Below are 14509 nucleotides of genomic sequence, written 5' to 3' on the forward strand. Positions count from 1 at the left end.
TTGTATGACAATTCCACTGTATAATTTCACTGGATGCTAGAATGTTGTGATGGAGTGTTGTGCTTTGTGAATACTTGTGAACATTTACTTGTTTGGAACTCTTGTAGGTTATGGTTATGGTTATGGCTATGGCTATGGTTATGGTTATGGCATTTGGCAGACACTTTTGTCCAAAGAATTCATGTTTGTAGGCCTGTTTACAGGTCATTGTATTTTCAAACTAAAAATAGCTTTATGCATGACTGGATTTTGTTGGCAGTGTTCATGATACATGCCTACACCCTACCTTGATGAACTGCACTATGCCATCAGGCACTGACGTCTTGCTGAGCTTCTCCAGGTATTCGATGATGTCGGAGGTCTGTAGGCCCACACTAACGGCAGCGTAGAGCGAGTATGCAGTCAGCTTGTACTCGTGTAAGTGGATCGGCCTGCACACGGGCTCAGCTATGGCCACCAGGAAGTCCTGGGCATACTTGTAGACTGGAGAGAAAGCCTCAAGAAAGATGTGTCCATCCGGGGCCTTGATGGAGAATGTGACAGCCGAGAGAGAGAGGGGGGGGGGGGGGGAGAGAAAGAGAGAGAGAGAGAGAGGGGGGGGGAGAGAGAGAGAGAGAGAGAGAAAGAAAGAAAGAAAGAAAGAAAGAAAGAAAGAAAGAAAGAGAGAGAGAGAGAGAGAGAGAGAGAGAGAAAGAGAGAGAGAGAGAGAGGGGGGGAGAGAGAGAGAGAGAAAGAAAGAAAGAAAGAAAGAGAGAGAGAGAGAAAGAGAGAGAGAGAGAGTATAGAGAAACAGAGAGGGGTTAACTGAGGTCTACAGTGCAGGTTATTTGTGAAACAGGAGGGGTAATTGTTTCTCTGAGGTCACACTAGGCAACGTGCCTCTACAGTAGGCTGACCTCAACACAGTTCATGCTTCAATCATAACACAGTGGGTCCTGGTTAATCGTCTAAACAACAGGATCAGGTTGAGCCAGCATATTTCTACTAATCATTTCATGCAAGATTCCCAGAATAAAACAAAGGCCGCGAGCAATGGGTCTACGTCATTGATTTTCTTTAAGGGGTGGTCTAAGGACAGACTGACAGGCTAATTTCAAAACATAAACTCTCAGCATTCCCCATGCATAAAGGTTCTGCTGTGGTGCTTCCTTACCACCCAGAGAGGACGTGATCCATAGTCATTCTTCAGGTGCATCTGAAGTCTGTAGTCTTTGGCGCCATACTCATCCTGTTGGACAGCGGCCTCGTCCACCTGTTTCCCGGCCGCGGCAGGGATGGCTTCCTGCGTGTCACCTGCAGTCGATGCCTCTTCCTCATCGTCCTCCTCATCATGGTACCGTTTCTTGGACTTGCGCTCTGCAGTATGTGTATACAATTTAAATTCGTAAGCATCATCTCTACAAATAGCATGGACAGATGTGAGTTTAATTCGTTACATCAAAGAAACCACTTTGGAAAACCAGGTAGCCTATAATGTTATAGTTACTATAATGTAATGCAATGCCGTAATGTTGTTTACTTTGAGGTCCTCAGAAGTTGTATGCTATTCAGTTTCAGTAGCTGCAGCTATCTAACGCTGCATCCTCGAGTAAAGGTAAAGGTAGATGTAGTAGAAATGTTACAGTATAACGTAGAAACTTAGTTGGCTGACTGATAACTAAACAGTCAACTGTCTTTGTTAATGTGACAGTCGATGGATACAATGGATGCAAGCGTAAAAGCCACATCTCTAGCTGACTTTGCCACCATCATTCACCCAGCTCTCCTAAATATACGATTAAGAAGACATGGATCTTCTCGCTGTGTATTATTTAATAAAAGAGTTTGTGTCTGAGCTGAAGACTCTGAAACATCATTCTGTCTCCACCAACATGCTAACATTAGCAAATGGAAACACTGACTTTTCGGTGGCTTAACTCACCTCGATCTCCTTTATCTCGTTTCCCCATGCTGTCGGTTAAAACTAACACGGGACTTTATAATGACAGTTTTTGTTTAACTTCTATTTTACGAGAGAAGTGAGAGTACACCCATGGTCGTGACCTACTCCGCACGCATTAGAAACGACGTATGACATGAGAGTGATGTTGAGTGGAGTGATTTCCGGTTAAAAGCATGAAAATACTAAATCAAAATAAAAGTCCGTTCCAATTCTGCCAAAAAACATCAAACGTTTACTCTGAATGAATGGGGTGGTGTTGGAGATGGTTAAATTAATTAATTGAATGCATATATTCATTCATTTAATTAATTTATATCTGCTAAATATATTTCAGCACACTGTAAAGCCATATATTTGTTTATCATATTGCAGTTCTGTAAGTACCAATGCCTATTTGTTTAGCATATTGCAGTTCTGTAAGTACCAACGCCTATATGTTTAGCATATTGTAGTTCTGTAAGTACCAATGCCTATATGTTTAAGTCCTGTTCAATGGTTTGTACATTCACCTCTAAATAGTGCAATAACAGTTGCACATATTTTTTTTGCCACAAAGGAAAGAGACAAAGTGTTTATATGAAAGCCATAGTACCGGTAATATGTTGAAATGTTTGCCTGAAAGCCTCTTCAGACCAAGCTGAGGCATCATTGTGTCTCATAGACAACAGGGGGCACATATGATTGTTTTGTGAGAGTGTATGTGAACGGGTACAATTTGGTTAAACTTTCAACTTGTCCTGAAAGTCCACAATTCATACTGACTACATGCTAAAGAGCTGTTACAAAAGATGCTAAATCCATTCATTAATGCTAAATCTATGCACCATAATTATCACCTTCCACACTGTCAAGATCACAAACCAGCCATTTTACTATCAAAGAATTTTTATTACATTTATGTACAAAACACATTAACACGATGCTGTCTGGAATGCTGGAATAACGCTGGCGTGTCCTCTTCAGGGTTCTGGCGCCTCCGTCCTCTGGCCTGGCTCCTCTGCTGAGGTGTGAGGCGACGCTGACGCCAGAAGGTAACGCACGGACCACTGGATCATCTCAGGAGGAACGCTGCAAACACCAACACACAGGCTTCAGCTAAGGGCTCGTTCACACCAGTGATGATAACTATAACGATAAAAGCACCCACACTGACCAACGATGTGGAAAGTCTGTCCTTGTGGTGATCAATGTGAGGTCTAACATTTGATGGATTCTGATATGATGTCATTTTTTTATCGTTCTCAAAATTGCGCTGAAAGTGATCCCAAATTATATTGTTCTTCATGTCGTTATCGTTCGAGGGGACGAGGTGTACGAGGGGAAATGTGAAAGATATATTCTGCACTTACGTGAAGCGGCCCAGGGCACACATATCCTGCACGGAAGCCTGATATTTGTAGTAAAACGCAGAACCGTCTTTGTGAACCTGGGAAAGAACAGAGAACATGCATGAGCTTGAGTGAACAGTGAGAGAACAGCAGAGACACTTAAACCAGCAGGCAACCAGCAGCAGAGAGAACGCAAGAGTGAAGTCCAGCCAAGGGACACGAGGCCGCAACTGGCTACACAACCACAATAACACACCCCAGTACCCGAGTGCCCACTGAAACCACAATAACACACCCCAGTGCCCGAGTGCCCACTGAAACCACAATAACACACCCCAGTGCCCACTGAAACCACAATAGGGCCCAAGTGCCCACTGAAACGGGCAGCCGTGGCCTACTGGTTAGCGCTTCGGACTTGTAGCCGGAGGGTTGCCGGTTCGAACCCCGAGCAGTAGGCCACCGCTGAAGTGCCCTTGAGCAAGGCACCTAACCCCTCACTGCTCCCCGAGCGCCGCTGTTATTGCAGGCAGCTCACTGCGCCGGGATTAGTGTGTGCTTCACCTCACTGTGTGTTCACTGTGTGCTGAGTGTGTTTCACTAATTCACGGATTGGGATAAATGCAGAGACCAAATTTCCCTCACGGGATCAAAAGAGTATATATACTTATACTGATACCACAATAACACACCCGAGTGCCCACTGATACCACAATAGGGCCCGAGTGCCCACTGATACCACAATAGGGCCCGAGTGCCCACTGATACCACAATAGGGGCCGAGTGCCCATGGGGACCCGGCTCAGTCGGGTCATTTTCCGATCCCACATCTCTCCCCCACTTGCTTCCTGTGCATCTATTCACTGTCCTATAACATAAAGGCAAAAAGGCCCAAAAAAACACTCATACCCAGCTCTGCTCGGAAGGTGAGGCGAACATGCGCCGCTTGGGTTGACTTGCTACCTCGTTGTGGTTACTTCCTGTCTGCTGTGTTTGCGCTATCCATGACGGGGGGCTCCTGGGGGCTTTGGTGTCGTCCTCCTCCTCTGGAGACGGACGAGGGGTAGAACGCTTGCCGCTGAGCTGGGAGGGGCTTATCACCAGGGGCAATTGTGGCTGATAGGGCGGGAGGGTGGATCCCGTCTTTTGGGCCCTGCTGCCATTGGATGACACATTCTGTGTGCTGCTTCCTATTGGAGCAGAGCTCAGGCGGGCCAAAAGTGATTGGTGGAGAGGGAATTGCTCTGGCGAAGTTGAACCTAATTGGCTGTCCAGATGTCTGAGGTTCTCTGGAGTGCATAATGAGGTCAGTCCATGCAGGAGTGGCAGTTTCCTGGGGGTGGCTGAAGCTGATTGGCTCTGGATAAGGGGGAGGTTCTCTGGGGTAGCTGAATCTGATTGGATCTTTGTGAGTAGGCCGTCCTCTGTGGTGTCTGAATCTGATGGGACCTTGGTGACTGGCAGGTTCTCTGGGGTGGCGGAATCTGATTTGGGCTCTATGAGTGGTAGGTTCTGTGCGGTGGCTGATTGGCTCTGCAAGAGTGGGAGGTTCTCTGGCAGAACTGAAGCTGATTGGCTCTGAAGAATCTGCATGTCCTCTGGAGTAGCAGACACTGATGAATTAAACACAAAAGAAACACAGAAATTCACAACTGTCAACGAGACTGGATAGCATACATGTGAAATGTATAAAGTGTTAAAGGAACACACCAACGTTTTAGTAAGTTAGCTTACTTGCTGTCTACCCAAGAGTTAGATAAGAGGATACATAGGTTAGGTGGGTTACGCCAGTTAGCCCTTTTAGCTATAGGCTAACTGGTCTAACCCACTTCCAGTAAATTATGCTATGCTAGGCTAACGTTGTCAGACTGGGTTATTGCCCGCATAGAGATGAGAAGGGTATGTATCCTTTTATCCAACTAGAGTAGACGGGGTAGGGTAGGGGGCAAATAAGGCAATTTCCCAAATTTGGATTCCCAAAGTTGGTGTGTTCCTTTAAACAGACTCTTGGCTTAATGGTCAAGAGGAGCCGTACACTCGGAAGGGGACAGAGAGCGCAGGACATCAACGACTGGAGCAAACACGTCCCACCCACCGCCTCCATGGACAGACTCCGCATCTACGAACACGCAGGACACACACAAACACAAACAAGACTGACCGCTAAACACACCATTGACACTGTTATAGACAAAAATATGTTTTTAGTGCTTTACGTTTGTTGTTCACACAAAATCAGATCTTCTACATCTACAATAATTTAAGTAAGAACACCAAACATTTCACTAGATATTGTATGTTGTATAAAGTTTGTGGCAAATTAAATAATTTGATTAAATAATTTGATTTGCATTTGAGATGTGTCATGTATGCTGAAGTTAGAGTGTATGTTTTCCTGCTTTGAAATAATCTGGGGATTAGGCAGGTGATGAGGATTGGGCACGCTCACAGACAGGGCTGAGGTGCTGCACTCTTAGAACCCTTAAAGGTGTTCCGTCACGCCGTTGTGATGGGAATGTTGAAAAAAAAAACGTTCTAAAGAATATCTGGGTTCATTGAATTCAACATAGAATGAACTGTTGTTATCATTATGATGGTTCACACTCTTGTATTGTTCCAGTCTCGGTCTGCAATTTCTCTTAGAAAGTCTGTGTGGTACCTGAACCTGTTCGGAGTCATTTTTGTAAGGCCCATTGTCCACTCTCAAAATGATAAGGAGTGAAAGGTTGAATAAGTAATAAAAGGAACTTACAACGACTGGAACGTGGCGAATCATCCACCCTCTCTCCAGATGAGGGCAACTGGTCTGGGCCCTCATTTTGGGTGGTGGTTGGTTGATCCACCTGCTTGTCAGACAGGGGAGGGACCAAGCTACTGGGTGGTGAACGGCTTGTGGATGCTGCTGTTGCCGTAGCAATCCTTTCTCTCAAGAGATGATAACCAGGAACAGAGAAACACTCCTCTCCCTAACAAGCACAAGCACACACACACACAAACACACATTAAAATGAGTTACACAAACACATACATACCAAGTTTAAGTAAACAAATTTAGGACACTGAATATCCAGCCAGCACATTTAAACACAGAATTACAAAAAAATAAACACAGTCATGTAGTTGCCAGGAAAAGTGTATACTTTATAAGACAGCCGATCCTGGTGCCACTGGGTAGGAGCAGTCACATCATCATTTGACAATGGCAGAGTGGGATGAGCCAGTCTGCTCATTATCTTCCTAATCAGCGCCAATTTGCTCCCATCATCCAATGACTGGGGCCTCTGGCCACTGGTGGGAGGGGCTACATGGTGGTGGTGGGAGGAGCTTGGCTCTGCCGGTGAGTCCACAGTACAGTGGGAGGGAGTGGCTTGAGTGGGTGCGTACATATTACGAAACGAGGAACAGGACACCGGGGGCGTGTTCTTCCTGGAGTGGGTTGGACCAGGTGGAGATGGAAAGCCCTTATTGTGGCGGGCGGGAGTAGGTCCAGGAAGTGGGGTTGGCCTGTCAATCACTTCTTGGGGTGTGACCTGAGTCCCTCCATCTGTCACCCATGCGTCCAATAAGTCTGTCAGACGGAGTACTGCAAACAGATGGAAAAAACGCTAGTGCACAAACACACACACAAACACACTCAATATGTAGTCACGTTCGTAAATGTGCCATGACTCTACAAAGGAAGATTCTACTTACTACTTTGAGACTGAGATGAACTCTCATCTGCTCTGGACCTGAAATATAAGTGTACACACACACACAAACACACACAATGCATCAGCACACCTGAACACCCGTCATATGGTGTTTTCCCTCTGCTTGTTAAAACATTTTAAAAGAGGAGAGGAGAGGGAGTGAGAAGAGAGTAGAGGAGTGGAGAAGAAGGGAAGAGGAGAGGTGAAGAGAAGAGGAGAGGAGAGGAGAAGAGAGTAGAGGAGTGGAGAAGAAGGGAAGGAGAGGTGAAGAGAAGAGGAGAGGAGAGGAGAGGAGAAGAGAGTAGAGGAGTGGAGAAGAAGGGAAGGAGAGGTGAAGAGAAGAGGAGAGGAGAGGAGAAGAAAGAAGAGGGGGTGAGAAGAGAGGAGAAGAGAAGAGAGGAGAAGAGGGGAGAAGATGGAAGAGGAGAGAAGAGGAGAAGAGAGGGGAGGGGAGGAGAGAGGAGATGAGAGGAGAAGAGAGGGGAAGAGAGGGGAGGGGAGATGAGAGGAGAAGAGAGGGGAGGGGAGGGGAGATGAGAGGAGAGGGGAGGGGAGATGAGAGGAGAAGAGAGGGGAGATGAGAGGAGATGAGAGGAGAAGAGAGGGGAGGGGAGATGAGAGGAGAAGAGAGGGGAGGGGAGGGAGAGGAGATGAGAGGAGAAGAGAGGGGAGAGGAGATGAGAGGAGAAGAGAGGGGAGGGGAGATGAGAGGAGAAGAGAGGGGAGATGAGAGGAGATGAGAGGAGAAGAGAGGGGAGGGGAGATGAGAGGAGATGAGAGGAGATGAGAGGAGAAGATGGAAGAGGAGAGAAGAGGAGAAGAGAGGGGAGATGAGAGGAGAAGAGAGGGGAGGGGAGATGAGAGGAGAAGAGAGGGGAGGGGAGGGGAGAGGAGATGAGAGGAGAGGAGAGGAGAAGAGAGTAGAGGAGTGGAGAAGAAGGGAAGGAGAGGTGAAGAGAAGAGGAGAGGAGAGGAGAAGAAAGAAGAGGGGGTGAGAAGAGAGGAGAAGAGAAGAGAGGAGAAGAGGGGGAGAAGATGGAAGAGGAGAGAAGAGGAGAAGAGAGGGGAGGGGAGGAGAGAGGAGATGAGAGGAGAAGAGAGGGGAAGAGAGGGGAGGGGAGATGAGAGGAGAAGAGAGGGGAGGGGAGGGGAGATGAGAGGAGAGGGGAGGGGAGATGAGAGGAGAAGAGAGGGGAGATGAGAGGAGATGAGAGGAGAAGAGAGGGGAGGGGAGATGAGAGGAGAAGAGAGGGGAGAGGAGATGAGAGGAGAAGAGAGGGGAGGGGAGATGAGAGGAGAAGAGAGGGGAGATGAGAGGAGATGAGAGGAGAAGAGAGGGGAGGGGAGATGAGAGGAGATGAGAGGAGATGAGAGGAGAAGATGGAAGAGGAGAGAAGAGGAGAAGAGAGAGGAGATGAGAGGAGAAGAGAGGGGAGGGGAGATGAGAGGAGAAGAGAGGGGAGGGGAGGGGAGAGGAGATGAGAGGAGAGGGGAGGGGAGGGGAGAGGAGAAGAGAGGGGAGGGGAGGGGAGATGAGAGGAGAGGGGAGGGGAGAGGAGAAGAGAGGGGAGATGAGAGGAGAAGAGAGGGGAGGGGAGATGAGAGGAGATGAGAGGAGAAGAGAGGGGAGGGGAGGGAGAGGAGATGAGAGGAGATGAGAGGAGAAGAGAGGGGAGGGGAGGGGAGAGGAGATGAGAGGAGAAGAGAGGGGAGGGGAGATGAGAGGAGATGAGAGGAGAAGAGAGGGGAGGGGAGGGAGAGGAGATGAGAGGAGAAGAGAGGGGAGGGGAGGGGAGATGAGAGGAGAGGGGAGGGGAGGGGAGGGGAGGGGAGGGGAGGGGAGAGGAGATGAGATGAGAGGAGATGAGAGGAGAAGAGAGGGGAGGGGAGGGGAGGGGGAGAGGAGATGAGAAGAGAGGGGAGGGGAGGGGAGAGGAGAGGAGATGAGATGAGAGGGAGGGGAGAGGAGATGAGATGAGATGAGATGAGAGGAGAAGAGAGGGGAGGGGAGATGATGAGATGAGATGAGAGGATGAGAGGAGAAGAGAGGGGAGGGGAGAGGAGATGAGAGGAGAAGAGAGGGGAGGGGAGGGGAGAGGAGATGAGAGGAGAAGAGAGGGGAGAGGAGATGAGAGGAGATGAGAGGAGAAGAGAGGGGAGGGAGATGAGAGGAGAAGAGAGGAGAAGAGAGGGAGAGGCTAAGCATCCTTCACCTCCATGTTTTGCGGATCTGTTCTTTAATGGACGGTAATGTAGCACTGAAAGACAAAAAGAAAGGAGGGCAACTGTGAATAACTAGGTTGACATTTGAGAAAGACACACAGTGTACACATGTTGTTTTTTGTACACACAGTTTACACAGACAGTACAGAGTTTTATTTACAATAGTAAACACCAAAGACACACAGTTTACACATGTTGTTCTTTGTACACACAGTACAGAGTTTTATTTACAATAGTAAACACCAAGGGAAAGACAGCATGGCTTCACATAAAGGTTCACCAGCTGCTCTAACTAAACAAGGCAATAGTCAGGGTGAGTATCCTTCCATGCCGTTGGTCATCTCATGTCACATGGAAACCAAAACACACTGAATTACATGTGTGTGTGTGTGTGTGTGTGTGTTGTATTTCTTACCAGTTGGGAACGGCACTGTGGGAGCTCCCCTGGCCAATGGTGCTGATCTGATTGACCGTCACATAAAACTGGCAGTTATCCTAAACACACAGCAAACAGCTGGGGTTAGGAAACAATGTACAAGGAATCTCTCTCTCTCTCTCTCTCTCACTCACACACACACTCACTCACTCACTCACTCACTCACTCACTCACTCACTCACTCACTCACTCACTCACTCACTCACTCACTCACTCACTCACTCACTCGATGGAGACCTTACTGCTGGTTCAACACTGATACCCATCCTCTGGTAGCATTTCATGCACACAGAAGAGTCAAGCATGTAGCTCAGAGCCTTCTCAGTGTTCACTCTGACAATGACAACCCAGACAGACAGAAAGACAGACAGGCAGCGACTGTTTCTGGAGGGAACCCAGAGGTAGTGTAGTGAGCTGCAGTCTAGTATCCAGGAGACACGGCCCAGTCTAGTTCTAGAGTTCTAGACTACATCCACTCTATTCCGTTTTCATTTGAGTCCAAAAGACTTTTGTTACGTTTTCGCCTTCCATCTACACTACTCTGCCGTTTTCAAGCTCCTGAAACAGAATGATTTGGAAAATGCTGTCAACCCCGTACGCATTTGAAAACTTTGGCTTTGATTTTTCTTCTGCAAATATCTGAAAACGATGTCTTTGAAACCCAAGTCCTGATTGGACCATGCCAGTCTGATGTTTCTTGACTCTCCGTGACTCACTTCGACATCCACTGCTAGCCTGTCAACAGCAAGTGCAAGCCTTGCTGTCTTTGGTAGCATCTGAAGTGCAGTTCAATTCTGCATTTTAAATGCTGACAGTTGCGTAAATGGTCATGTGATTTGTGTGAATAGTCATGTGATTTGTGTGAAGGGTCATGTGATTTGTGTGAAGGGTCATGTGGTTTGTGTAAAGGGTCATGTGATTTGTGTGAATAGTCATGTTATCCACGCTTCAGGTGTCCACCCTGTCTAGGTGTCCTGTGCAGACAAGATTTGGATATTGCATACTTGCGCTTGGATGGAGAAGAAAAGCTAAATGGCAAAATGGTATGCAGACTTAATAGTTATTTGTATGTGTACTTGAATGGGTGACCTTTGACCTCTGACCCACCCGCTCAGGCTCCATGTGGAAGTTCAACTGCAGATTCTTCACACAGACGATGGCATTCTCCAGCCCCGAGTAACTCTCTCTCTCCTCCATGCTGACAAGGAATACACACACACACATACACACACTAGGTTTAGCATTTGGGATTGCTGTGGTGTGATAATGCCTTTTTAGTATCTCATTTTTTAAAAATCGTACAGCACTGTTTGTAGTGCTGGTTATGACCAACCATGAATCTGTTTAAGTTTATCACAGCGTGTGGCATTATCTACACATGAAAATGTGTCTGTGTGTGTGTGTGACAAATAAAACACTCACTCCTGCAGCCTGCTCCAGGCCTGTGTTGTGAGAACTGCAGGGATGTGGACCACTCCATCCGAGAGATATAGGACACAGCTCGCATCTGTCTCATCTTGGGATTCTGTCAGGTCTTTGACCTGTGAACACACACAATCATCACATATTATCTTAGACGAAACAGCTTCTCTCTATGTCACAAACAGATAGAGCCACATACACCAATGACGGTGGCCTTCACTGCCTTGTCCGGTGGTATGGCTGTTTCATAGTTGAGAACCAGCTGTTCGATCCAGGGCTCGGGGTCTGTGTGGTTTCTGCCCAACCTGCGCATTGTTGTTACTTAAAGCACAATGGAGAGAGAGAGAGAGAGAGAGATGAATAAACGACCTGGTTTAGCCAAAGCCAGTTAGTAGCCTACATAAAATCCCGATATAACGTGACACCAGAGAAGTTGAAACGTGATTTTTCGTTTTCGAGTTCAGTGAGTTTTAGGTCACATAGCCCAATCTATGCTAATCTGAGAGGATAATCCACATTCTACGACTCATTAACGTTATGTGTGAAGAGTGATCCATCCATTAGGTCAGGGGTGGGCAAACTTTTTGGCTCAAGGGCCACATTGGGTTTTGAAAATTGGCCGGCGGGCCGCACAACAACCCCCCACCTCCCCCCCCCCCCCCACACACACACACACATAAAAAAAATACATTGTTTTATAGCCTATAATTTAGTATGAAAAATATTTATTTTAAAATATTAATTGCTTAAAAATACTGCTAATTTTATGCTGTTTAACACATGTATAAACTGTGCACTGTCGCTTTAAGACAGTCGCTTTAATTCACGTTTATTTCTCAATGATCTTCTGCCTGCTCCGCTGTGGCTAGTGCTGTACCTACGGCTGGGCCCTCTCACAGTTTTTAAATGGTCAGTAGTGGGAACTACTGTTGCCTTCATGATTTCCTTTTAAAAGTTTCTTATAAGAAGGAGATATCAATTATCAACAATGACAAGCCAGCTGGAACCAGCGGCTCTCTCTCCCTCTCGTGAGTGCAGACGCGTTCCCAATTAAATGGATCGCATAATGTTCACGTTAGATCTGCTGCAAAGGAGATAGCTAAGAGTTAACTTTTAACAGTTTAACATGTTATCTCTATTTAACATGATGTTTTTACATTGACATTGTAAACGTTCTCTAAGGAGAGTGAAAATCAGTTTGCAGTAAAGCTAACCAACGTCGTCTCTATCGCAGGAAAAAAAATAGCGAGCAGCCTGATAACCAAATGAAATGCTCGGCGGGCCGGATGAAAGTGCTTGGCGGGCCGCAGTTTGCCCACCCCTGCATTAGGTTCTGCTCACTGTGCTGTGCAGAGCAGAGCTAGTCCATGTCAATGATGAATAACGTGTTAAACATGCGAACTGTCACCCGTCCAGTCCCTATTTTTTAAAGTCTATGCTCTGGTCCGGTCCGGTCCGGTCCAGTCGGTCAGCAAGGTAAGGTGCTGTTGGTGTGCATCGAAACTGGCTCATGCCACTAAACCAGAGACGGTTGAAAAAGCTGTCGTTAAAGAACGTACAACGTGTTTTTTTTACGGTAACCTAACACCTAGGTAACGTTGAGATGAGATGCCGCGTTTGAAGTTGCCGCTGGTCACTGTGATGATAATATCGGAACTCCCCCTATTACCGTCGGTCCCGTATTTCCACCGTCTTGCGTGTATGTGTCACTTAATATCCATTTCTATACAAACCAAGACAGTCGACTCCTAAAGAAACGCAACCACCCACACCATAGCTAGGTGTATCTAAATTAGCCAAAAATGACATTTTACCGTGACTCAAAGAGCTGTAGACAGTGTTGTAAGGCTGCGTGTACACAACCGCTTGAAGCTCCAGTGGAATTTTAATTTCACGACGAGAATTCTCGGTCTAACCGTTCATGTGCCGTTGAAACGGTGTAAATAGGCGACCCATCAGGCCAGCACTATAACTCCGAGCGTGGTAAACAAAATCGGATATTTCAGGCAGTAAATGCTCCCGTTAACAAAAAAAACACAGATTTTGTTCAAATCTACACACCTATGGCTACTGAAAAATGTCAGGTTAATTTAGCAAATGTTATTTTGAAGTGTTAAAAAACATCGTTGTTTTAGAATTTCTGAACAAAAGTGGTGATAAATGGGGGTGTTACTATACCTACCTTAATAAAACGCCATAGGTAAATATACGGTTGCGTACAAAGACGGGTTCTCTGTATCGTGATTTAGTTATGCACTTTATCAGACCGTCTCCTATTAAAATGTTCTTCCGTTATCATAGACAGTAAAAGATTGGACGTTATGCACTCCTCTTCCACACAGTTTACTTTTCAAACTGAACACTTCTTTAACAACATCCGTTACAATTTCAAAATAAAAGTCTTTCTCTGGACCCATACCTATTAAAAGAGGTGATGAAATGGTCAGCAGAATTTCGGACCTCAACCGATGACTGTCAAAGTGGTGTGCCAATAACAATGTGGGCTTCATAGATAACTTTAGCTCCTTCTGGGGGAAACCTGGACTGTTGAAAAGAGACGGTATCCATCCCACATGGGAGGGTACTGCCCTCCTTTCAAGGAACATAGATCGTCACCTAACCGAGGCTAGTTCCTGACGAACCAGAGATCCAGGAAGCAGAGATAATGTCTTACACAGATCTCTGCCGTCCTAACAGTCACCCAGGTATACAGGGCATACAAGGCCAAATAGAGAGGGTCTCTGTACCAAGACTGTCAACTCTTACTCGACCCACTATAGGGGAATTGGTCCGTGTAACGCTTTGCAGTGCTATGTTCTATTTGCAGAATTCACATGAAAAAATATAAAAAATAGGCTTAAAAATCCGTTATCCATTCTTTAGGACGGCACAGTAAATGGGTTATTGTTGCTTATTTTGATTTTCAATTGAGCACAGTTACGGTTTTCTGTTCAGAAGTTAAAAATTGAAATGATGCGTCAATTTTCTAATTTTCCTTTTTTGCCCTTGTGATTGGACTGAACCACGAACACCGGGGGGAGAACACCATCTAGCTGGGCCAGGCTAGATGGTGGAAGGGAGCGCCGCCTGAAGTTGTTTGTGATTTTGACTCATTACTTTAGAGATTAATGACAAACTTTTTGGGAGAAGGCACGTTAAACATAACTTTCAGCCTATGTTGAACATATCTACAGTAGCCTATATTTGAATACCATGGCCATGCCATAGCAAATAATTCCCCAAAGCAGAATGCTTTGCCATCGACGTCAGTCTTGGCTATACCGGGCTATACAGGCTACCCCGAGCACTGTTTGACATGGTATTTTTGCTTATTTAACGCTTTACGCTAGACTAGGTTTCATTAGGCTAAACGAAGACACAACGGTGAGCCTAATTTATCCGTTTATCCATTTATTAATTTCAACAGCAAATAGCCTACATTGGCCTGTAGGCTACTGGGGCTCACGTA

The 14509-nt window shown here is 46.3% G+C and overlaps 2 protein-coding genes across 6 annotated transcripts in view; both read right to left on the minus strand.

Moving 5' to 3' along the window:
• Window positions 1-2079, minus strand: part of ercc3 (excision repair cross-complementation group 3) — a 22078-nt gene extending 19999 nt beyond the window's left edge. For both annotated transcript variants that reach the window (XM_042080807.1, XM_042080809.1), the window contains exons 1-3: window positions 1922-2079; window positions 1154-1356; window positions 287-523 (exon numbers count right to left, since the gene is read on the minus strand). In XM_042080807.1, coding sequence (XP_041936741.1) covers window positions 287-523; window positions 1154-1356; window positions 1922-1949 — 468 coding nt within the window. In that variant the 5' untranslated portion in view covers window positions 1950-2079. The remainder of the gene's footprint in view (window positions 1-286; window positions 524-1153; window positions 1357-1921) is intronic.
• Window positions 2080-2809: 730 nt separating this feature from the next.
• On the minus strand, window positions 2810-13766 carry acd (ACD shelterin complex subunit and telomerase recruitment factor). 4 transcript variants are annotated; one of them, XM_042080812.1, is made up of 13 exons: window positions 13460-13765; window positions 11240-11361; window positions 11041-11159; window positions 10726-10816; window positions 9598-9677; window positions 9173-9217; window positions 6961-6998; window positions 6408-6850; window positions 6020-6233; window positions 5303-5386; window positions 4177-4880; window positions 3292-3368; window positions 2810-3010 (listed from the first exon to the last, which is right to left on the minus strand). In XM_042080812.1, exons 1-13 carry the CDS (start codon window positions 13644-13646, stop codon window positions 2902-2904), a joined length of 2313 nt encoding a protein of 770 aa, XP_041936746.1. In that variant the 5' UTR covers window positions 13647-13765; the 3' UTR covers window positions 2810-2901. The 4 variants fall into 4 exon arrangements, with proteins under 4 accessions (XP_041936746.1, XP_041936748.1, XP_041936747.1 ...); XM_042080814.1 differs by lacking the exon at window positions 13460-13765 and adding an exon at window positions 13223-13412; XM_042080813.1 differs by lacking the exon at window positions 5303-5386 and having other exon boundaries at window positions 13460-13766.
• Window positions 13767-14509: the final 743 nt, after the last annotated feature.

Source organism: Alosa sapidissima, chromosome 23 (assembly GCF_018492685.1).
Source record: "Alosa sapidissima isolate fAloSap1 chromosome 23, fAloSap1.pri, whole genome shotgun sequence".
In the NCBI taxonomy this organism is placed as follows: Eukaryota; Metazoa; Chordata; class Actinopteri; order Clupeiformes; family Clupeidae; genus Alosa; species Alosa sapidissima.